The sequence below is a fragment of the Gracilinanus agilis genome, chromosome 2 (genome assembly GCF_016433145.1).
Source record: "Gracilinanus agilis isolate LMUSP501 chromosome 2, AgileGrace, whole genome shotgun sequence".
NCBI lineage: Eukaryota > Metazoa > Chordata > Mammalia > Didelphimorphia > Didelphidae > Gracilinanus > Gracilinanus agilis.
This window is the reverse complement of record NC_058131.1, coordinates 674,810,441-674,834,488: the sequence shown is the minus strand read 5'-3', so window position 1 is coordinate 674,834,488 and position 24,048 is coordinate 674,810,441. Positions and strand designations below refer to the sequence as shown.

Below are 24,048 nucleotides of genomic sequence, written 5' to 3'. Positions count from 1 at the left end.
CTACCTTCTGCCTGTTGGGTCTCTTATGGGGCAGTGACGGGTCCTCATCTCATCCCCCACTTAGCTCTAAGTCAGACTGCTTAATAGTTCCTCCACTTGAATCCTTTCCTATGTTCCTTGACCTTCCTCGGGTTTGAACAAGTCACTAAACTCCCTACTGAGCAATACACCATCTTCGAGGAGGCTTCTCCACCTTCCCCAATCTGGCATCTCCTTCTCCCAAAGCCCACAAGTGGTTTTCACCTTCATTCTTCCAGAGGCGGCTGGTTCGCTGGGAACAGGTCTCAAAGGACACAGCGATGGAAAGGCTGATGGCGACATCTCGGGCAGGAGGTGAGGACACCCTCAGGCCTAGAGTGTCCTGGGCCAGCCAGAAGGGTTCTGAGGGCATCTCATGTTCATAAAGTATCTCCCCAGCATCCACCTAGAAGAGAAGAAGAATCATTTGGGAGCCCAAGCAGAGTCTAGTGCTGGAAGCCAGCCAGCAGTTCCAGTTATCCTGAGAGGTGTGATGGTTTAGCAGAGAAAGGAGAGAGTCAGAGACACAGTGGATTTCCGGAAGCTGTTCTGAGAACTTCCTGTGAATCTTTAATTTTTATACTTTCTCTCAAAGTATATTTTTATACAGTCACACAAATGCTGGGAAAATTGACATTTCAAACCCAAAACATAGAAGAACTCAAGGTTATACTAGTTGCATGAGAACTGGCACACAAAACATATTTTCAATACACTTAGTCTAAACTGTCTTCAAGGCTACCAAAACCCTACTTTATCTAAGTTTTATTTGAATAAAAAGAACCTTCAACATATTTCAAAAGTGGATTAAAGTGTGAGAACATTTGAGTTCATGGGGTTAAATTCGGCGTGAGAAAATAAAGTGAGAGTGTATTATGTTTTGATTTTGCCATGCTGTGTCCTTCCTACTCTTGAGGCAGAGAGAGAGAAAAAGATTAAAGCAGCTTCAAGGGTATGAACTATGAACTCATTAAATGCTAGTTTATTATAGAGTATGAAGGGGAATTCTATAATGGGAGTTCTATAAATGGATCTCTATAAAATGATTTCATATCTATACTATAAAATTTGAGGCTATCCTAAAAATATAGATTATAATAATTTTAATAATAAAAAGAGAGTCACATAGAGAGGTCTGACTGGATATCCATCCATCCTGTGGCCTGATTTTCAGACAATAGGGATCAATGTAAGGCTCTGCCATCTGCATTGACTTGATGGACCCTGATGGAGACCCTTATTTCTCTGAGGGGCTCTCGGCAATCTAGGATTGCCTTTTTTAGGACAATGAACTTATGTGTCAACCGAAATGGGAAGGGAATCCTGAACCCTTCTCTCATACTATGGGTCAGGACATCAGCATCTGGAACTCTTGGGTCTTCCACCCAAGTTCCATCATAGGGAGCTAGGTGGCGTGATGGATAGAGAGCTGGGCCTGGAGTCAGGAAGACCTGATTTCAAATCCCATCTCAGATATTTACCAATTATATGACCCTGGACAAGTCGATTCACCCTGTTGGCTTCGGTTTCCTCATCTATAAAATGAAGGAAATGGTGAACCACTGTCTTTGCTAAGAAAACCTCAAAATGGGGTCATGAAGAGATGGACATCACTGAAAGACAACTCAACTCCAAGTCCCAGCTGGCTCCAGCTGCAACCTCCATGCTAGTGTCTGTTTTGGATCTGGGAGCAGAGCTTGTGTGGAGGGATGCAAGCAGAAAGATGTCTTTCTTCATATTCCTTAAATCTTGTTTTTCTCTGTGGCCTGTTTCCCCTTTAGACGGAAGCTTCTGTGGTTGGCAGGGGGAGGGGCCTGAGGTTCTGAGGTTGCAGAGAAGTGGGTCCCCCCTCAAACTAGGAAATTAAGAGGTTGGGGTTACAGTGTTCCTCCATCAGACCGGAGGCTTCCAAAGGTTAGCTGGTTTTCCCCTCAGAACCTAAGAAGGACAAGGGATGTGCCTCCCACTTTAGATCCTGGGCTGAGGGAAAGAGCTGTGTCTTTTTTTTTTTTTTTTAAACTTTTACCTTCTGTTTTGGAATACTGAGTGTTCATTTCAAGGTAGAAAAGCAGGCAATTGGGGTTAAGTGAGTTAACTGATAAGCCCAGGGTCACACAGCTAGGAAATGTCTGAGGTCAAATTCGAACCCAGGATCTCCCATCTCCCGGCCTGGTTCTTAATCCACTGGACCACCTTGCTATCCCCAATATTTGCTTTCTAATCTTATACCAGCTCAGTGCCTAGGACAGAGTAAATGCTTAAGAAACGCTTGCTGACTGATCCATTGATTGTTCTATTCCTGGACTCGGCTAAAAATAAGCTTATGTAAACTTAGACCTTATTAAGAAGGAGAGCATGTCTAAAAGGTGATTTATTTATTTATTTATTTTTTTAACCCTTACTTTCTGTCTTGGAGTCAATACTGTGTATTGGCTCCAAGGCAGAAGAGTGGTAAGGGTGGGCAATGGGGGTCAAGTGACTTGCCCAGGGTCACACAGCTGGGAAGTGTCTGAGGCCAGATTTGAACCTAGGACCTCCCGTCTCTAGGCCTGGTTCTCAATTCACTGAGCTACCTAGCTGCCCCCTGAAAGGTGATTTATTAACTTCTCATTTTAGCCATCCAAAAACTCTAGGGGGCTTTTATTTTTACAGAGAGAGAAACTGAGACACAGAATAATTAAGCTAGTATCTGATGCAGAATTTGAACTCAAATCTTCTTGGCTTGAGATCTAGCACTCTATCCATTGCACCATCTATTTGGGGTGTATGGGGCGTTCAGGAAGGTTAGCCCCTCCAGTGTGAAGGCCTGCTGAGTCCTGCTGATGCCTTAAGGGGGCTGGGCCAGAAAGGAATGGGCTGGTGACTTATTATTCAACTATTCTGGAATGTTAACCCAAACTGTATTTTTATAACATTCTGATTTTCTTCTTGAAGGTTCTCACGCTACCTAAACTTTTCTTGAAACAGAGACATATTGGAGAGCATGGGAGAGCCCTCTCGGACATCTATCTAAGCCAGACATGCCTTGGATATTAAATTAATTTGACAAAATTTAACGGAATTGTTTCTGGCAGATTTGTGCCTGAAATACAGAGTACAGCATAAATATTTTTATTCTTTGACATTTTTGTCTTTAATATTGGGAAAACTGTCATGTGAAAGAGGGAATAGATTTGTTATGTTCGACTCTGGAGAGTAGAACAAGATATGATGGATAGATATATTGCAGAAAGATGAATTTTGTCTCAACCTAAAGGGGAAACTTGCTAATTATTAGAGCTATCTGCTTTTGTGGACGTTCTCTATTACTAGAGGTAGTGAAAGTTATATTGATGATGGGAGGTCCTGGGATCAAATCTGGCCTCAGACGCTTCCTAGCTGAATGACCCTGGGCAAGTCACTTAATCCCAACTTGTCTAGCCTTTACTGCTCTTCTGCCTTGGAACTGATTCTAAGACAGAAGGTAAGCGTTTAAAAAACAAAAAAGGAAGTTGTATTGACTCAGTGGCCCATTGTTCCAGACCCATCATAGCTGTCCATCATAGCTGGTGAAGGTGTCACACAGTCTGCAGTTTAGCATTTGTCACAAAATCATTTCATATACCCCTATCTGTGACGTGGGTATCTGGAAATTGTCCTCTTCTCCCACTTGGCCCAATCTCTTTCGCTGATGTGAATGTAGCAGAATCCTCTTTATCTCATTGTGAATGTTGCCCATACAAGCTGACTGCCCTGGGAAGCCGTTCCCTGATCCTCTCAACATATCGCTACCTTGTCATACTTACAATAAATTGCTTTTAATTCTCTTTGTCCTGAGTTTTTCCTCCTTAATCAGGGTGAATTCTCCTTTCAATGCAGGGCTGCCCTTTCCACCAAGGGCTGGCTGACCCCTTGATGGTAATACTAGAAAGGGCAAATTCTATTTAGTTTTATTTTATTTTTTAAAAATATTTTCCCATGTTTCCATGACTCCTTTTCTTTTCTTTTCTTTTCTTTTCTTTTCTTTTCTTTTCTTTTCATTTCTTTTCTTACCCTTAACTTCTGTGTATTGGCTCTTAGGTGGAGGAGTGGTAAGGATGGGCAATGGGAGTCAAGTGACTTGCCCAGGGTCACACAGCTGGGAAGTGTCTGAGGCCAGATTTGAACCTAGGACCTCCTGTCTCTAGGCCTGGCTCTCAATCCACTGAGCTTACCCAGCTGCCCCCTCCATGACTCATTTTCTTTCCTTCCCCTATCCCAGAGCCAATAAGCAATCCCTCTGGGGGGTACAAATGTTATCACTTGGCACCTATTTCCATATTATTCGGCTTTGCTATAGAGCGATCTTTTAAAGCCTAAACCCCAAATCACACACCCATTTATACATGTGATAAGTGAGGCAAATCCTATTCAGGAAGGGGGAGATGACCCCAGAGACCTTTCTTTGCTGGAGAGTCCATGATTCTACTTTGGGTCTTTCCTTGTAAACGAATAGCCCTGGCGCTGAGCTGGTGCTGGTGTTGGAACAGAAGTTATAACGTCTTTGGGTGGCCTCTGGGGAAGGTGCCTCTTCCCGTCCCTTTTCTCCTGAACCCTGGGGAAATCTTCCATTTCTCAGGTGACAGAGTTGACAATAATATTGCTAGGGCAACTCTGCTGAAAATTTCATGAGGAGGAGGGAGGAGGGGGAGGAGGAGGAGAGCCAGAGATGTGGTTGGTGACCCTGGAGGCTTGGCAAAGGGCTAATAAAATAAATAAACAAGAAGGAAGCTGGGCCTGTTTATCCTGGAGGAGAGAAACCTCTGGAGAGGGGAAAGGATGGCTGACTTCAAGTATCAGTAGGGTTGGGAAATGGAAGAGCGAGTGAGGGAGGGAAGAAGCATTTATAGAGCACCTACTGTGTGCTAGGCACTTTCTACAAATAGTATCTCATTTGTAAAAGGGATTAGACTTATTCTATAGGACCCCGAGCAGTAGAGGCAGAATGGTACTCAATGGTTGGGTGGAAATGGCAAAGAGGCCGGAGGAGGCTTGACATCAGGAAGAACTTTCTAGCAATTAGCACTCTCCAGAAGGGGAATGTAACCTCCCCTTTTAATCATTTCCCACTTACTAGTTTGCTTTGTCTATATTTCTTGCATGTTTTCTCCCCCGTAGATTGTAAGCCTTTTGACTTTTGTTTCTTTCTGTATCCCCAGCACTTAGTCCAATGCTTGGCCCATAGTAGGTGCTTAATAAATGTTTCTTGAGGATTTTGTGCCTTTGCCGGTGGCACTTTGTCTCACAACCCCTGGCATTGGCACCGTCTGTCCCTCACCCCTCCTTTCTCCCTCCTGTGCTTCTCCGATTTCTTTTAAGTCCCAGTGAAAACTCTACATTTTAAAAGACACCTTTCTCAGTCCCTCTTAAAGTTAGTGCCTTCCCTCTGTGAATTAGCTCCAATTTATCCTGGCTAGAGAAGCAGCAAGGTGGTGCCACAGTGCGTAGAGCACTAAGCCTGGAGTCAAGAAGACTCATTTTCTCCGGTTCAAATCTGGCCTCAGACCCTCATTAGCTGTGTGATTTTGGTCAGTTTGCCTCAGTTTCCTCATTTGTAAAATGATCCGGAAGAGGAAATGGCCAACCACTCCAGTATCTTTGCCAAGAAAACCTCAAACGGGATCATGGGGAGTCAGGCACGGCCCCAAACGACCGAAGGATAAAAAGAAGAGACTATGATTTCTTCACCACTTTCATCACAGGGTGGTTCTTTAGGAAAACTGCGTGTCAGTCTTAAAAGTACCAAAACCCAAGTTATAATGGGCTTGATGGACTTGCTAGTAAGGCTGAGACTTTTCAACAATCCTTGAATTAGCGGGTTGGGATGGTGAATCTGGGCCTGAAGTCAGAAAGACTTGAGTTCAAACCTAGCCTCCGACACAAACGGTGTGATAGTGGGAAAGTCCCTTCATGTCTGTTTGCCTCGGTTTCTCTTATTGTAAAATGAGAATCATAATGGCACCCACCTTCCAGGGTTGTGGTGAAGATCAAATGAAATAATATTTGGGCAAAAAAAAAAGTACTTAGCACAATGCCTGGCTCATACTAGGTGCTATGGAAATGCTTATTTGCCCCTCAAATTAAAAAAAACCCCAAGGGGTATTTCATTAATGATGACCGCTGGCTAGTCTATAGGCAGGTAGCATTTATGAAGGGCTTTCTATTAATTAGGGGTACATTAGCTCAGTCTGAAGAGTGGTTGGGAGCCTCGAAAAATAATAGATTGGGTTTACGGTTACTCTCTTATTCCCATGGATAATTACGGTTTAAAAAATGTAAATAGCCACCGGATGGGTCTCTAACCATTGTAGGTAAAAAAAGGGGTCCTTAGCTTTTGAAGGGAAACATGGGGAAAGGGACTGAGCAGAAGACCCTGAATACCAGGAAGAGCCACATGGGCTGGAGGAGGTTTCTTTGGGGCATTGGTCGTATCTTTCAGAGGAAGCTGTAGACATGCCCACTGACACCCTGGAGAGGACGTGGGGGTGTTTTCTGAGGCAGGATCGCTTCCCCTTATCCCTGTATGTCTTGTCTTTTGGGAGCCATTGATCGGCTTTCCCAGCCATTCCACCATCGCTCTACCTGAGCCTCACAGAGGGCAGCGGCAGAAGCAGCGATGCGGCAGCCAGTTCTTGGACCTTTGATTACACATTGTCTTGTAACATTTTTCCTAGGGCATAGATCTACCCACCCTCAGCACAGGTTTGGCCAAACGGTGCTATGTATCAGGATCTAGAGTCGGGGAGCTTGGATCTAGCTATGGAAAAGAAGTGGCATGGGGCAACTAGGTAGTTCAGTGGATAGAGTCAGGTCTAGAGATGGGAGGTTCTGGGTTCAAATATAGCCTCAGATATTTCCTAGATGTGAGACCCTGGGCAAGTCACTTAACCCCCATTGCCCACCCTTACCACTCTTCTGCCTTGGAACCAATACATAGTATTGATTCTAAGATGGAAGGGAAGGGTTTTTAAAAAAAGAGAGAGTGGCAGAGCCCTCAAGCATATGACTAAGAGTTCTTGAACCTCAGATTTTGGGGGAGTCAGTCAATAAGCATTTATGATATTCTAGGCATGGTGCTAAGTGCTGGGGGTATAAAGAAAGGATGCAAATAACTAGGTCCATATAAGATATAGACAAGGAAAATGGAAGGTAATCTTAGAAAGGCAAGCACTGGGGGTAGGTTTGTGAGGAGGAAGACTTCCTGTGGAAGGTGGGATTTGAACTGTCTTTTTTTTTTTTTTTTTTTCCATCTTGGAATCAATACTAAGTATTGGTTCCAAGGCAGAAAACCGGTAAGGGCTAGGCAGTTGGGGTTAAATGACTTGCCTAGGGTCACACAGCTAGGAAATAATCGAGACTAGATTTGAACCCAGGACCTCCAGTCTAGGCCTGAGCCACCTCATTGCCCCCTTGAGCTGAGTCTTGAAAGAAGCCAAGGAAACTTGGCGATGGAGGTGAGGCAGGAGAACACTGAAGGTATAGGGGACTGCAAAAAGGTCCAGAATCTGGACATGGAGTGGTGTATGGGAGAGTCAGCAAGAAGGCCAGGGTCACTGGATCAAAGACTACTGGAGAAGGAGAGGAAAGCAAGAAGACTGGAAAGGCAGAAAGGAGTCAGGCTGAGAAAACCTTAAATAGCCAAACGATGACTTTCTATTGGATCTTGGAGGTAAAAGTCACTGAAATTTACTGTGTGTGTGTGTGTGTGTGTGTGTGTGTGAGAGAGAGAGAGAGAGAGACAGAGAGAGACAGAGAGAGAGAGACACACAGAAAGAGAGCTATGCCTTAGGTTAAATCACTATGACAGCTGAGTGGAAGATGGATTAGAGTGATCAGGGACTTGAATCAGGAAAACCAGCAGGCTATTGCAGTAGTCCAGGAATGTGGCAGTAAGGGTGTACGCCCAGATGGAGAGTGAGTAGAAAGAATGGGGAGTAAATGAGAGATGTTTCATGACAAGATTCCACAAGAGACTGGCTCTGTGGGATGAATGGGAATGAGGAATCAGGGATGAACCTGAGGCTGGGAGCCAGAGTGACTGGAAGGATGGGTGTGTTGAGAATTCCTGGATAGAGGGGTGTGTGATGGCAGGGGAAACAGTTCCTAGGCATCACCATCCCAGAATGCAGCTTTCTGTAGGAAGAAGGGGAGTTCCTGGCCAGTACCAGCTTCAGAGCTGCCTTGTTAGCTACCCCAAGTCCCGGAGTTTTTGGACCCAGTCTTCCAGAGAGAAAATGAGAGTGAATTTCTGGACAGCATCAGCCTCTTGCAGAGAAAAGAAGCCAACAAATCAGATTCTTGGGGCTAGAGGAGCAGTAGGGAACAATGATACAGAACAGTAAAGGACCTGGAATTTGTCCTCTGCTATCATAAAGAGAAATTTGGAGAGTTCCATTTTGATGGTTTTGCACACAGTAGGAGCATAATAAATGGTTTTGGGATGAGATCCATGGCAGAGGCAGATATTTATACATAGGCATATAGAGGGGCTAGGTGATCAGTCCATTATCTTCACATACATAAAGGTATTAATTAAAGTCTTGAGACTCTCCTCTATTGGAATTTTTTTAAAACTCTTCCCTTATGTCTTAGAATCTATACTAAGTATCCATTCCAAGGTAGAAGAGCCACAAGGGCTAGGCAATTGGGGGTAAGTGACTTGCCTAGGGTCACACAGCCAGGAAGTCTCTATTAGCTTTCTGGGCTTGGATAAGGACAGAAAATCTCTGGCACCAAAGCTGTAGAGAAGGGGACGAGAGCTGGAATGGATTCCATGCTTACCTCTGCCTGTGTGAAGTTCCTCAGGGCATCCCCACTGCTCCCCAGCCGAGAATGGGTCAGGCGTCCTAGCCAAGGGCCCCGCTCGACTAAGTAAAACAGGTGATGGGGGTCTGTATCTTCGTTGGTAGTTATTTTCAGGTTTCGATTGGTGATGGTCTGGAAGGTTCCTGCAAGAAGGCAATTTCAGAGCTCGTCAGCTTGGGGGTGGTTCTGGGACCATCGATTTAGGGCTGGAAGGAAACTTGGGGGTCAATCTGGTCCAACCTTTTCAATTTTTCTTAGGGTCACACAGGGAGTAAGTGACAAGGCTGGGATTTGAACCAACATTCCTGAGTCTAAATGCAGTGAGCTCTCCAAAGTTTCATACCAACAACCTGCCCAGGGGCGGCTTGGTAGCCAGAATCTAGAGAGTAACTAGGGTTCCTGGGTAGGCTTTGCTACTGCTCTGAGTCTGACTGGCTGAGGTTGAGGAAAGGTTTCTTTGTTCTCCTCAACCAGCAGCAGGAGTAAGAAGAAGTCCAATCCATCACTACAGAGCTCAGCAGCGCTATTCCGACAGGCTAATGGCCCCCATAAATGGCCCCACAGTCAGCGAGTAGATAAACAGATCTTTAGTTTTCAAGCAGACCCACCTGGACAGATGGTCAGGGCTTGATTGCTTTCCACAGTGATTTGTCGCAACTTTTGAGCCTTCACAGCAAAGAAGTGTCCTGGGGAGACGTTATCTCCATCGGAGAGGTTGAAATGGAATCCGCCATCCAGGGGCCCTGGAGAATGACAGAAGGTGGGGCCATGAAAATGGCCTTGACTTCTCCATATTCCCTCTTCGGGGTAGGGAGAGCCCTCTGCTCAGGAGGGGTAGAGGTGGGATGTTTCATAGGCGTCAGATACTTTGGGATGGGAAGATGGGGGTGGCGTAGGGGCCAGGGGAGGCAGGGGAGTTTGGAGAGTGGGTGGGAGGGGTATTGGCCAGGGAGTCAGGGATGCTCTTCTAGTTCTGACTGAGGGTTGTTGGGCAAGTTTCTTGGCTTTTCTAGATTCCGTTTCTTTAAGCAGAGATAACTGTAGGGGAAAGGGAGAATGGGCTGGGTTGGGAGGAACTAATGAAATAATAATGTGAAAGTGATTTAAGGGGTGAACACTCTTCAGGCCTACCACACTTACGGTAGAATCTTGCCCTGAAGCAGAGAAAATGAAGGGATGACTTTCTACTCTGGGGGTTCTGAGAGGCAAGATGAATGGGGAAGGTAGCACCCCAACTGGGAAGGAAAAATATTATGTCCTTCGAACTCTCTCATGTGGGAGGCAGAAACTTCTTCTTGAGAAGAAAGAAGATATGGGGGGAGGGGAATGAAGATAGTAGGGTAGGGTGGCTCAGGGGGTTGTAAATATTTGAAGGGTGGTAACTTGGAAGAAGGGTAAAACTTGTTCTGTCTGGCCCAGGAGCCGAGAGCCAGGAGTAATGGGTGGGAGTTACAAATTTACTATCATGAAAACTTTCTGATGATTAGAGCTTCTCTCAAAATGGAATGTTCTGCTTGACAGGCAGTGAAGTCCCTCTCGCTAGAGATGGCCCTGCACAGGCTGAGTGACTCCCTTATTGAGTATGAATTGAACTAGATCAGATCCCGTCTAACTCTGAGATTTTATGACTTGTGATTCCATATCTGAAATCCTGTTTTCTTTCCTTTGCTGTTTTTCTCAAAATATCTTCTTGACTGACCTTAGGCTCCCAGGCTACAGTGCCCAGCTACAGCACCCCACTGATGCTAATTCCTCGTCCTCTCCACTGGAAATTTGGACTCTACCCCCACCTCCCCAGAACCCCCCCAGGCTGTGATAGGTGAGCTTTCACTCAACTCTGCCCAGATATAGATCTTCTTTATTTCCTGACCATCTCCAAATTATACCATCAATGTGTGTATCTCCCTTCAGCTCCCGAGTATTGCTGAATCCCCCAATTCCAATGTAAGCTCCTTGCTGAGGATGGTGGTACACAGCAGGAATCCTTGCTATTAGGGACCCTGAGGCAAGTGGACTGATTGAGCTCAGAGGTTTGAGCAGTAGTTGGGCTAAAGGTGATCAGGCGTTTGTCCTGAATCTGGCACCAATATGAGTGGCTACCACCAGGCTACCTCAGGAGGGGCAAACCCGCTCAAGTCAGAAATGGAACTGGTCAGAGCTTCTATACCCACTCAGCAGTGGGATTGGCTATTGGTCTTCTAGTCAGAATGAGACAGGGAGATCCAATCTGAAAGAGAGAGAGAGAGAGAGAGACAGACAGACAGACAGACAGACAGACAGACAGACAGACAGAGGGAGAGGGAGAGAGACAAAGAGAGACAGAGAGAGAGAAAAGACAGAGACACACACAGAGGCAGAGAGAGACAGAAAGAGACAGAGAGAGAAAGAGAGACAAAGACAGAGAGGAAGGAAGGAAGGATGGATGGATGGAAAAAGAAAAGAAGAAAAAGAGCATAAGCTCTCTGAGGACAAGAACTATTTTGTTTCCTTTGATTTGTATTCCAAGTATATAAACACAGGGCCCGGTGCATTGTAAGTACTTAATATTTATCTATATGTAGCTATATGTCTTTTTGTCTGTCTGTCTGTCTGCATGTCCATCTATCTTATCTATCTGTCTATCTCTATCCATCTCTCTCTCTGTCTGTCTATATCTCCACCAACCTTCATGGACAAACTGAACGAGTCCATTATTGATCTGGGCCTGAGTGAACTGCTGGATCTCCGTCCTTGGTGACAGCCTCAGCACCATCCTCCCATTGGTTGGTGGCTGGATAGAGAAGACCAGATCTTCGGGTGGGGAGTCAGCATCTTCTCCTTTCAGGATATCGGGGGTGATCTGGGCTGTGGCTCCTTCCCACATCTGTAAGCACATTCTAAGAGTTAGATGACCCCCAGTTAGAAGACTCAGGACCCTGATGGATGGAAGGAAGGGCACATGAGTTGCTGCTTACCATCCATTACTATATTCATGCCGGTATCAGGACTGCCTTTTTAATATGGTCACCTCCCTCCCTTTTCTGTCCAGCTACCCCAAACCTCCAGTGACTCCTCCCTGATCAGATAATTGAGTCTGTTCACCTGTTTGTCATTCAAAACCTTGCCCTGTCTGGTCCATAGTACAGTGAGAAGATCACAGATTTGGCATCATAGGACTTGGGTTTGAATGCTGGTTTTGCCACTTATTACATATATGACCCAGGGCGAGCCAATCATCCCGTCTCTGAGTCTCAGTTTTCTACTTGTAAGGTACCATCTGCCTTTGGTCAGCATCTTCATTCTTACCACCCTCCGCTCTCAAGCCAGGTCCTGCTCCTGCCTACCCTTTGTACACACCAGGCTCATTTCTGTCTTGGTGCCTTTGCTGAGACTGTTTCTTGTTTAGAATACCACCCCTTCCTCTCTCCCATCTGAGCATCCTCCAAAGCTCAAGCGCCACCTCCTCCAGGAAGCATTCCTCAAATACTTTAGCCAAGACTACCTTTTTCCTCCCATAGATATATCTTGCATCACTTACCACTGACCACAAGACCTAGGCCCATTACACACAGCCCTGTATCATTCTTTTCTATTATCTTTCCTAAATATGGATCTAGTCACTCCTCTGCTCAACACTCTTCAATCACTCTCCATTGCCTGCCAGTAAAACTGAAACTCCAGAACCTGACATTCAAGGCTCTCCTGAAACCTTCTCTCATAACTACTCCCATCAGTCCACACTTATTCAGTTCCTACTATGTACCAGGAATGTACTGAGCACCAGGGATATAGAAAGAGGCAAAAGACAGTCTTGTCTACATGTTCTCTAGATCCAGAGGAAAGAGTTGCTACGTTTAGGACCAAATCCCAACTCTGTTACTTACTGCCCGTGTGACCTTGGACACTGGAACTCAGGTCTTCCTGTTCTATCCACTGTGCCAATGAGCTGCTTCCCTCAGCTATTTCTGTTCTTCTCTCCAGAACTGAGTTCTTCCCCCAATAAAATACTGTGTGTTTCCTTTGACTCGATTTTCTCTCCTGATATGTGCAGATGTTGGTGTGAGCTCCTTAGGTGTCTTTGTCTACCCGTTGCCTTCCACAGCGCCCAGCACACAGTAGGTGCCAAGACTTGGTATTGGTTGATTTCTGAAGAAATAACTAGCTGTGTGATGGTATTAAAGGATCAGAGCAAAAGGAAGCTGAAGGACACCCTGGAGATTGTTGAATCTCCATTTGAATTTCTCATTTTAAGAACTGTAGGAGCTAAAGGGCTGTAAGGCTGGTTCTTACAAAAAATGAAGAAGTTGAGGCCCCAGGGAGGTTACAGGACCAAACCAAGGTCACGTAGCTATGAAAATAAGGCCCTTGTGATGTCCAGGGTCCTAGTATATGAGGCTATGTGTCGGAGGAGGTAGTCCTTAGAGGGCATGCCAACTCTGAAATTCTAGGATTTAAAAAAGACTTAAAGTTAAAAAAAAAAAGATGCTTTTGAATGGCTGCCAGAGACAGGTAACTGAGTGACACATAGAATTCTAGAGATAGATGTGCTAATGCCATGTCTAAACTTTCAAAAGTGGGGAGGTACATGGAAGATGGACTCTGAGGCCCAGAGAGGTGAAACTAGAAAGTAGACATTGTATGTGTGATATTATTTTGATAATGAAAGACATATAGCACCTAATGACATTTCTTCATATTTGCCTTTCTTCTCTTTCTCTCAGTTCTCTCTGTTTGGGGCATAGACTTAGTAAATATATCACTGGGTCAAAGGGGATATATCGGTTAATGACTTTTTGGGCAAAACAAGTAGTTAAAAAAAGACAGAGAGACAATGTGGGGGGGGAAGAGAGGGAGGTGAGAGAGTGAGAGAGAGAATTACAGAGAGGGAGAGAGAAAGAAATAGCAAATGAGAGAAAGAGAGAGGGAGAGAGAAAGAAAGGGAGAGAGAATGACAGAGGGAGAGAGAATAAAAGAAGAAAGGAAAAGAGAAGAGAGAGAATGAGAGAGATGGAGAGAGAGAATGAAAGAAAGGCAGGGAGAAAGAATGACAGAGAAGGAAAGAAAGAAAAGAAAGAAAAGGAGAGATGAAGAGGGAAGGAGAGAGAGATGAGGGAAAGAGATAGAGAATGAGAGAGAAGAGGAAGAATGAGAGAGAGAGGGAGGGAGAGAAAGAGAAGAAATAAAGAGGAAGAGAATGAGAGAGAGAGAGAGAGAGAGAGAGAGAGAGAGAGAGAGATCCAGTCACTGGCTGTGACCACCTCAGAGGAGCTGCTGGCCCCTGGCTGCCAGATGCCTGCAGTCCTCACACCTGGGTGAAAAGCTGAGGAAGAGAGTGACCCAGTTCCCCCTGAGCCCTGCCCCTCCTCCCCGGCGGGCGCCAAGCTGGAGTCTGTCAGTCACTGGAGCCTCCCTCGGGACGGTCCTGCTGCCAGCTGAGCTCCTCCTCGTTACTGACACCTGTCCTCCAGGAACAGGGTCTGTGTCTGCTCCCTCCTCCCTGCTGTGGCCCCAGCTGGGGAGGGATTCTGCAGACCCAGAGATGGTCTTACCCTGGCAGAGCACTTCCAAGGAACATGATCCCAGGAGGCTCAGGAAGGCCCTGTGCCGCCCCCCCCCCCATTTCTCCTCTCCCTTCTGGTTGAGAGCCCGGATCTCTTTCACTCCCCAGGGAGGGCTCAGACTTAGGACTTAGATGCTGGCTGGGGATCCCCGGATGGAGCCTCATTCCCAGCAGTCTCAGAGCCCCCTGGGAGAGCATAATAGCAGAGACCCGGGGGCTAGTTTGGAGGTAGAGGGAGTGGGAAAGTGCTCTGAAGGAGGGGGGAGCCCCAGGCAAACACTGCTCCTATCTTGGCTGTGCTCCCAGAGGTCCCACCTGCCCGGAAGAGCCTGAAGTTTTGGGAGAAGAGCCAGGAGCTTTCAGAGCCCCCTCCCCCTCCTCCCTCCCTCTGGTGGCTCCCTGCGGCCCAAAGAGCCAGCCTTAAGGGGGGAAGAGGCTGGAGCCCTGCCTCCTGGGTGATATGCAGGCTTTCAGCAACAGCTGGAGGTCAGGAGTCAAATCTGTCCCAAGTTTCCAAGGCTCTTCAGTGTCTGCAGGCAGCCTAGGGATGCCCGAAGGGCCCCTTCTCTAAATCTTGCTGCTAAACCACTGCTGAATATCAGTTAGAGGTATGAGAAAGTCCTGCCACTGCTTTCCCCTTTGGGTTCCCAGACCTTTGTTCTAGGAGGTCTTTAAAGGCCCCATTTAGCTCTAAGTCCTGTGATGGCTTAGTAGGAAAAACCCAACAGTAATCAAAGAATAATAATAGCTACCCTGTACATAGCACTTACTATGTGCTGGGCTCTGTGGGAAGCACTTTACAACAATCATCTCCTTCCATCTTCATAACAACCCTGGGAGAAACATGCTTTATAATCCCTAGTAAACTGAGGCAGACAGGTGAAATGACTTGCCCAGGGTCACACTGTTAAGTCTGGCTACACTTGAAAGCAAGTCTTCCTGCTTCCAGGTCCAGCACTCTCCCCACTGTGCCCCAAGATCATAGATTCAGAGCTGGAAGCTGCCTTAGAGGTCAGAAGTTCAATTCTTCCATTTTACAGATAAGGAAACTGAGGCACAGAGAGATTAAGTAGTTTGCCCAAGGTCATCCAGCTAGTTGAAGTCTGACTCCAAGTTCTCTCCACTAAGTGTCTGAAAGCCAAGTCTAGTTTGGATTCTTTGGTACCTGAACATGCTGCCTTCCTTCCTTCTCTCTCCTGCATCTCCTGCTGCCTGGGTAGACCCGGGCCCACACTAAGTGCATTGTAAGTGTTTATTGAGAGATGGAAGATAAAAACACCTGCAGAATCTACCTCCCAGGGCTTGAGGGAGAGACTGGCCAGAGCCCAAGAGAGCCTCAGAAGAGAAGTGGCCCAACCTCTCATCAGGGTGGCCCAGCAGCCTGGGGCTCCAAAGGGCTGAGAGGCAAAGGGGGCAAGAGCCCCGGCTTTACAGCGGGAGAACTATGGGAGAGCCAGTTATCCGTGTGGTCAGAGGAGAGGGAGCTCGCTGCCGAGGTCCGAGATGCAGGATGGAACCGTGCCTCTGGGGCTCCATGATCTTGCTGTGGTGCAGCCAGGCATTCACCATAGACCCAGATCCCTCCTCTGCCAAGGGAGGAGAAGGAGCCTCTACCAGCCGGCTAGTGAGGCTCTGCGGGAACATTTCCACCCAGGGCTTCCTGATTCCCAGCCAGGGCTTCTCTCTACCACCCCACCTCCACTAGTAGTGACCCTACTGGTAACCCCAGGAGGAACAGCAGTAGTAATAATTGTAGCAGTAATAGTAGCAGTAGTGGTAGTGATAGTAGTAGTATAAGACTAGTAAAAGCAATGACAATGGTAGTAGTAATACTTATCATAGTAACAGAAGTAGTAATGGTATCAGTAGTAGTAATATGCTACCAGTAGTAGCAACAACAATAGTAGAATTATTAATAATTATAATAGTAATAATATCAGTAGTAGTAATATACCACTAGTAGCAACAGCAATAGTAGAATTATTAATAATTATAATAGTAATATCAGTAGTAGTAATATACCACTAGTAGCAACAGCAATAGTAGAATTATTAATAATTATAATAGTAATATCAGTAGTAGTAATATACTACTAGTAGCAACAGCAATAGTAGAATTATTAATAATTATAATAGTAATAATATCAGTAGTAGTAATATACCACTGGTAGCAATAGCAATAGCAGAATCAGTGATAATTATAATAGTAATATCAGTAGTAGTAACATACTACTAGTAGCAACAGTAATAGTAGAATTATTAATAATGATAACAGTAATAATATCTGTAGTAGTAATATACTACTAGTAGCAACAGCAACAGCAGAATCAGTGATAATTATAACAACAGTAATACTATCAGGACAGTAGTAGCAGCAGCAGCAGTAACAGTAGCCACAGGAGTAACAACAAGGATGGTGATGACGACGGCGATGACGCCCTGTTCCAGGGGCACTTTACTCATACATCCCATCCGATGCCCGAGATAACTCCGTGAGGTGGCGGCGATGACTGCCCCCCCTTTACAGGCACAGAAAGGGGAAGTGAGGGGCCTCGGTCCCGCAGCCAGGCGAGTGATATTCAAACCCAGGTCTCGGTATTTCAGCCCGCAGCACTCTCTCGCCGCCCTCCAGCTCCGGGGCCCGGGTCCTCATATCCCCGCCCCCACCCTCCACTCCGGGGCGGCTGGGCTGGCTGGCTTGGGCGGTCTAGCATTTGGGGCTGTCTGGACTCTAGGCAAAGCTGCTGAATTCCGCTGGGTGTCAGTTTCTCCATCTACAGAACGAGGGTGTCTGGAAGAGTTGTCACCCCAGGACAGGGGTCCCAGGAAAGTCAGACTGAGAAATCAGAGGAGGAAGGGGCTCTACAGTCTGGGACAGGGATGGGGGGTGGGAGTGGGGTGAGGGGTGCAATCTTCCCTTCTCCTAGGTCATTGGTGAAAGTGGGAATGCGAGGTGCTTCTCTCTAAGCGCTCCTCAGACCCCATGTGTGCTGAGGCTGCCACCTTGTGGCCACACTCAGGTACTGAACCAGATGGGTGCTCAGCCTTCGCCCTGCCTCTGCTTCCCAGCGAGCACTTCTGATTTCTCGTTCCCCTCCTGAGCCTGGTTATTGAGAGGAAGAAAGCTTCTTCAGCAGAAACTCAAAGGCAGGGGCGGCCAGGTCTAGGGACGGGAAGTTCTGCTTTCAAATCTAGCCACTGACACTTTCTAGCTGTGTGACTCTGGGCAAATCACTTGATTCTCATTGCCCAGCCCTTACAGCTCTTCCGCCTCAACACAGTATTGTTTCTAAGCCAGAAGGTAAGGTTTTGAAAAATTAAAAGAAACTCCGGGGCAGTCTCTCATTTCTCCTTGGACCTTTAGCATCTGGCACAGTGCCCAGCACACAGCAGGTGTTTAATAAAGGCTTTTAGATGGATTTACTGGCTTCTCCACCCTGTGGATGATTGTCCAGACATTCTTTCCTCCATAACTCTCAAAGCCTCCAACTTTAGGCAAGAAATTCTCTGTGCCAACCTGGCTTGGGCTTCCTGCCTGAGTCTACTCCTAAGACACTTTGGAAGAAATTGACTCAGATGACTTGGAACCAAGAAGGAAAGTTCTTTGGGTGGGTTCTCCAGAGACCTGAATTCCAGTTCTGGTTCTACTTTGTGAATTAGAGCAGGACTCATCACCTCCATAGACATATTTTCTCAGCTGTAAAATGAGCAAGAGAAGGGCTTCCCTGAGTAATTCAGGACAGCTGGGAATATCACTCCATGGAAGAGATGGGGAAAAAGGTTGGGAAGCTAAAAGCAGGGTATAAAGGCACAGGGGTGGCCTTATTATTATTATTTTGTCCTCGTCTTTTTTTAACTCTTATCTTCTGTCTTAGTATTAATTCTGAGACAGAAGAGCAGCAAGGGCTAAGCAACTGGGGTTAAATGACTTGACTAGGGTTGTACAACTGGGAAATGTTTGGGGTCATATTTGAACCCAGGTCCTCCTGACTCCAGGTCTGGTTCTCTGTCTACTGCCCTTCCTCTCCTCTTTTCCTTCTTTCCTTCTTTCCTTCCTTCCTTCCTTCCTTCCTCCCTCCCTTTCTCTCTCTCTCTCTCTCTCTCTCTCTCTCTCTCTCTCTCTCTTTTTCTTTCTCTCTTTCTTCTCACCTTCCATCTTAGTATCAATATTGTGTATTGGTTCCAAAACTAAGGGCTAGGCAATGGGGGTTAAGTGACTTGCCCAGCTAGGAATTGTCTGAGGCCACATTCGAACCCAGAACCTCCTATTTCTAGGCCTGGCTCTCAATCCACTGAGCCACCCAGCTGCCCCCTCCCTCCTTTCCTCTTTTCAGTGGACTTCGGATAGAAGTCATTTTAGGAGAAGTTGGTCTTCTGTTGTTTATTAAAGTATGTAAAATTGAATGTTCCATGGACTCTGGCAGAGAGGGATTAGCTAAGCACTTTTTGTAATTGAACATATTGTGATATGGTGGGCTGAAAAGTGATCTGAAATTTTTTGGGAAACATCAGTAGGACAACAATAACTTACATGTGTATCATGCTTTAAGGTTTGCAAAGTGCTTTTCAAGTATCTCATTTGATCCTTGTTAACAATCCCAAGAAGCAGCTGTTATCACCCCCATCTTCCAGATGAATAAATTGAGGCTGAAAACAGTTAGATGACTTGCCCAAGGTCACAGAGAAAATCAGATTCTGAGACAGGATTCACATTCAGGTCTCCCAACTCCCAACCCTTCATTCCACTATACCTTTTAGTTCCTAAAACCCTCCATTCCACTGTACCTTTTAGTTCCTAGCTAGAATTCTAGTAGCAGATAAGTTGACAAGGATGACATGTACCCATCTCATTCTATTCCCACATGGCTTTAGTCCCATCATTTTGAAGTGCTGAACTTCATTGTCTCCCACAATCCTCCAGGACCTTTCCAGGTTTATTTCCTGTTACACACCTTCACATATTTCCCCCCTCCAGACAAATTGGACGAATCCCCCTGTTCTGTCATTTTCAGTTGTGCCCAAATCTTCATGACCCAATTTGGGATTTTCTTGGCAAAGATCCTAGAGTGGTTTGCCATTTCCTTGTCCAGCTCATTTGATAGGTGGTGAGGAAACTGAGGCAAACAGGATGAAGTGACTTGCCTAGAGGCACACAGCTAGGAAGCATCCAAGGCCAGATTTGAATTCAGGAAGATGAGTCTTCCTGATTCTCAGGTCAGTGCTCTATCCACTGCACCACTAAGCTTCCCAGCTATTCCCCCAAACCCCAGAATACTCTCTGAACCTGTCCGCCATTGCTCATCTTATTGCCTAGGCCTGGAATGAACTCCTACCCAGGCTTTAATCTAACTCCAATGCCACTTCTTCAAGGAAGCCATCTCGGATTTCCCCCCACCTCCTACCCAATGAATCAATTCTTCAGAGCTTATAGAAGACTTTGTTTTGTATCATTCTAATGGACTGGATGGAAAGACATTTACTATGGGCCAAGCTCTAAGCCCTGGGGATACCAACGGAGATTGAAGCCAGTCCTTGTTCTCAAGGAACTCCCATCCTTAAGTGGGAGAGATAACACCTAAAGAGGGTTCAGATTCATGTTCAGCTCCTGGAAGATGGCAAGGCCAGGTAGGATGCAGATTTTGCCAAGCCCTAAGGACCCTGGGATCCTTATCTGCAGGGCAGATAATCAAGCTCCAAGCAAGAGGAGAGTGGGTCCAGAGATCAGAGGGGAGCCGATTGCTTATCATGGAATATCGTGGAGTATGGAATATCAGAGTTCTCTGGGTCTGTCTTATTTATCGCCGCTTGACTGTTGTCACCAGAAAGGCAGGGATCATAACTTGCCTAAGCTTTGTATCTCCCCTGGAGCTTCTGCTCCCAGTGGGTGCTTGATAAATGTTTGTTGAATGAATAAATGAAAGGTAAGAGGAATGCTACTGATCCTACCTGAGCTGACCCCCAGGAATCCTGCCTCGAGAGTCCTCTTATCAGAACCTGAAAAGTCCATTGTGAGGGGCAGCTGGGTAGCTCAGTGGATTGAGAGTCAGGCCTAGAGACGGGAGGTCTTAGGTTCAAACGTGACCTCAGACACTTCCCAACTGTGTCGCCCTGGGCAAGTCACTTGACCCCTATTGCCCATCCTTACCACTCTTCCACATAGGAGCCAATACACAGAAGTTAAGGGTTTAAAAAAAAAAGTCCATTGTGTGTGTGTGTGTGTGTGTGTGTGTGTGTGTGTGTGTGTGTGTGTGAGGGAGGCTGCCTCACTGGGAGCCTCAGCTCTGATCTCTATTCAGGTGGGTGATACCCTTCTGACTCTGTCGTTGCTTGGTCCAGGATGGCCCTTCACAGAGCTGTTGCTAAACTTTACAGTGGAAGCAGGAGCACCTTCTGGCTGAAAGCTGCCATGACCCTCCTGGATCTCTGAACTTTTGCTCCAGGAACATGGGAAGGGAAAGCTTCTGGGAGAACCTCGAGTACCAACTACCATAGCTTTCTCCGTCTTCTCAGACCCAGGAGACCTTACCTGTACACCAGTGTTGACCGTGAGGGTTGGGACTTGGTCATTGAGGGGCAGAACAGTGATGCCAAAGGTCACGGGCTGGCTTTGTCGGTCAATCTCAGAGGCATTGGCCACAAGGATGAAAGTGTCTGCCAGAGTCTCGCTGCCATCATGTACGTAATGGATCAGCTGCTGTTCCACCTTTAGAGGGTAGAGAGATGGACACGCAGACAAAGGGTCAGAGCCTAGCCTAGTCTGCCTCTTCCTGCAAGGTCCTCACATCTCTGGAGCCCCTTTACTATTCCCCCCACATTTGGTCAGTGATGACTTGAGCTCCTTTGAGAATCCCTCAAGTCTAACCATCATCCCTCTGGCTGCATTGACCTCCAAGTGCAGTCATTCCTGTACCATTTTCAGTGGTTCTGGAGAGGGGCTGCTTACCACCTCTCATCAACTCTTTTTAATCCTTGGCTACCACGTCTTTTCTCCTTTTTCTCAAAGGGGGTTCCTGCCAGCATAGGAGGGCAAGTGAAATTTGGTTATCTTGTCGTTCAGTGTCCTAGGGGATCTGGCAACCCTTCGCCTTTCCAGACTTCTCTCACATCCCTTCCCTCTGTGTTCTAAGCTCCGGCCCGACTGTACAACTTTTGACTCCTCAGATCTGCCCAGGGCTGGCCTATTTTCATTCTTTGTCTCTTGTCTAGATCTAGGCTGGACTTCCTCTCTTCCCTTTAAGGCCCAGCTCAGATGCCACTTCTTTCAGGAAGTCTTCTCTGATTGTCCTATCAGCAGTGAGACTGGCCCTCTTTTTGCTTCTCTCTATCCACTTTACTCTCTAGCCACTGAGCCATTTAGCTGCTTCTGTCAGTACAGATTTGCCGTTACTGTTGCTCAGGACTGCTCTGCTGATTGCTTAGTTAGAGTCCTTTAATTCCCACTCTGGGGGTGCCGTCTGGGTGTTGCAGGAACATCAGAGAAGCCTCTGGCCCTTGCCCTTTCCTGCTGGGGAAGGGGTCTCACTTCCTCCCTGGTGATGATAGTACCTCTCTCCATGTGAAGGTGCTGAGGTTTCCATCCTGGGGTGTCTCTCCTCTCCTGATGCTCCCATGCTGGGGTGGCTCCAGGACCAGGAGCTCTAGACCAGACAGTGTGGGGAAGTAGGGTCCAGTGACCCTAAGTACCGGAGGGGCCAGAGGATGGGCACCTCCCTCGGGCACACTGAAGTTCTGGGTCTCCAGGGGGATGGTGACGGGCAGCACCTGCAGCTCGACCTGCACTCCTTGTAGGGTGGCTCCAACACTGGAAGCTACATCCAGAGTGAAGCGGTCAGTCCAGCCCTCTGCCTGGGAGTGCAGATATAGGACCCGGCCTTCATTCACATCCTCCTGAGTGAAGCTGTGGACAGGGTCCAGGCTGGGTGGCTCATTAGCTGAAGCTCCTTGAGAGACAGTCACTAGATAGCCAGCTCTTGGGGGGTCAGTCACCTTGTAGACAATCTCTGCAGCAGGCACATCTTCCTGGGCCACCTGTGGGCACAGGGATGAGGGTAAGGTGATTGGGAGGAATGTAGGGGAAAATGGAGTATTTAGTGGGAGGGAAGAGAAATTGCCATCATTGCTCTTTCTCTTTCTTTTTCTTCTCTCTTCCTTCCTCCCTTCCTCCCTCCCTTCCTTCTTCCTTCTCTCTCTCTCTCTCTCTCTCTCTCTCTCTCTCTCTCTCTCTCTCTCTCTCTCTCTCTTTTTCTGTCTGTCTCTGTCTCTGTCTCTCTGTCTCTGTCTCTGTGTCTCTGTCTCTGTCTCTCTCTCTCACACACACACACACACACACCTGTTTATAGGAAGACCATAACTTAGAGTAAGAATTCTTAACCTGCAATTGACAGATCCTCAAGGAGTCCCTGGTCTTAGGACTTCATTTCAACATAATGGGTCTCCTTGTAAATTTGTGTATTTTATTTTATCCATTTAAAAACAATTTTCTGAGAAGGAGTCCACAGGCTTCATCAGACTAACTGCTCAGGCTGCCATGACACATACCCACAAAAGGTAGAGATCTCTTGCCCTAAAGTGTTACACTCATGTCACCCCCCCCCCATTTTCCCAGGACGTAAAACGTCTCACTTCTTCAGACTCTTCAGGAAGAGATCCTGGAGTACAGGGGAAAGGTCTTGAGGCCAAGAGTCAGTTTGGTGGTTTGAATTTTGGCACGGTCACTATTAGCTGGGTGACCTTGGACAAGTTATTTGCATTTTATGCCTTAATTTCTTCCTCTGTAAACTGTGTGTGTGTGAGAGAGACTGGATTAAATAACCTCAAAAGTCCCTTCCAACTCCAACATTCTAAGATTCCCAAACTAGTGAATACAACGAGGGGTTCCATCTTAAGACACAAGGGGGTGCCCTTCCTCTTCTCAGACTGGAAATGAGGTTTCTGCAACATCTGCTCCGCTGTCCTTGTTTCTACACAAAAGACTCTTTCTTGGGATAAGGAGGGTTGGAAGCATGATGCAGGTGCCCCATTCACCCGCTACCACCAGTCCTGGGAGGGCCTTGGCCAGATTCACTTGGAAATTCTGGACTGGTCCCAACAGAAAGAGGGGGCTGCCTCCTCACTCTCTGGTATCCATCTTCTGACCACCTTACTTCCAGCCCCAAGTTGCACTAATCTCTTCTAAGCCCCAACTTCTGCTCTCTGAAGGAGAAAGGATTAGCCTCTGAGATCATCATTTCAAGCTTGCCCATTTTACAGATGAGGAAACTGAAGCCTAATGGCCATTTGCCTAAGGTCCTACAGAGAATGGGTACCCAAATCAGGACTTGAAACCATGTTTCCTCTGTTATGAGGAGACTTCTGCCTCTGAGCTCCTCTTCATGGCTCCTTGGTTTACCACAGGCATGAATGCATGCATAGAGTGTGTATGTGTGTAAGGGGTGGTGGTGGTGGGGGGAGATAGACAGAAAGGCAGAGACAGACAGAGCCAGCAGAGAAAATTAGAGCCAGCCAGCCAGAGCCAGAGCCAGCAGAGATAGTTGGAAATGGGGGGAGGGGGAGGGAAGGAGTGGAAGAGAGGGAGGGAAAGATTGAGAAAGGGAGAGAGAAAGAAAGGGAGAGAGAGAGAGAGAGAGAGAGAGAGAGAGAGAGAGAGAGAGAGAGAGAGAGAGAGAGAGA

The 24,048-nt window shown here is 46.8% G+C and overlaps 1 protein-coding gene across 1 annotated transcript in view; it reads right to left on the bottom strand.

Annotated features, from left to right (window-relative positions):
- The window catches only part of CSPG4 (chondroitin sulfate proteoglycan 4), an 83,802-nt gene that overhangs the window by 4,333 nt on the left and 55,421 nt on the right, over window positions 1-24,048 (bottom strand). Inside the window, exons 2-7 of the mRNA XM_044660248.1 lie at window positions 21,925-22,519; window positions 20,906-21,082; window positions 11,506-11,704; window positions 9,450-9,584; window positions 8,818-8,984; window positions 244-424 (exon numbers count right to left, since the gene is read on the bottom strand). Of these exons, the coding sequence (XP_044516183.1) occupies window positions 244-424; window positions 8,818-8,984; window positions 9,450-9,584; window positions 11,506-11,704; window positions 20,906-21,082; window positions 21,925-22,519 (1,454 nt within the window). The remainder of the gene's footprint in view (window positions 1-243; window positions 425-8,817; window positions 8,985-9,449; window positions 9,585-11,505; window positions 11,705-20,905; window positions 21,083-21,924; window positions 22,520-24,048) is intronic.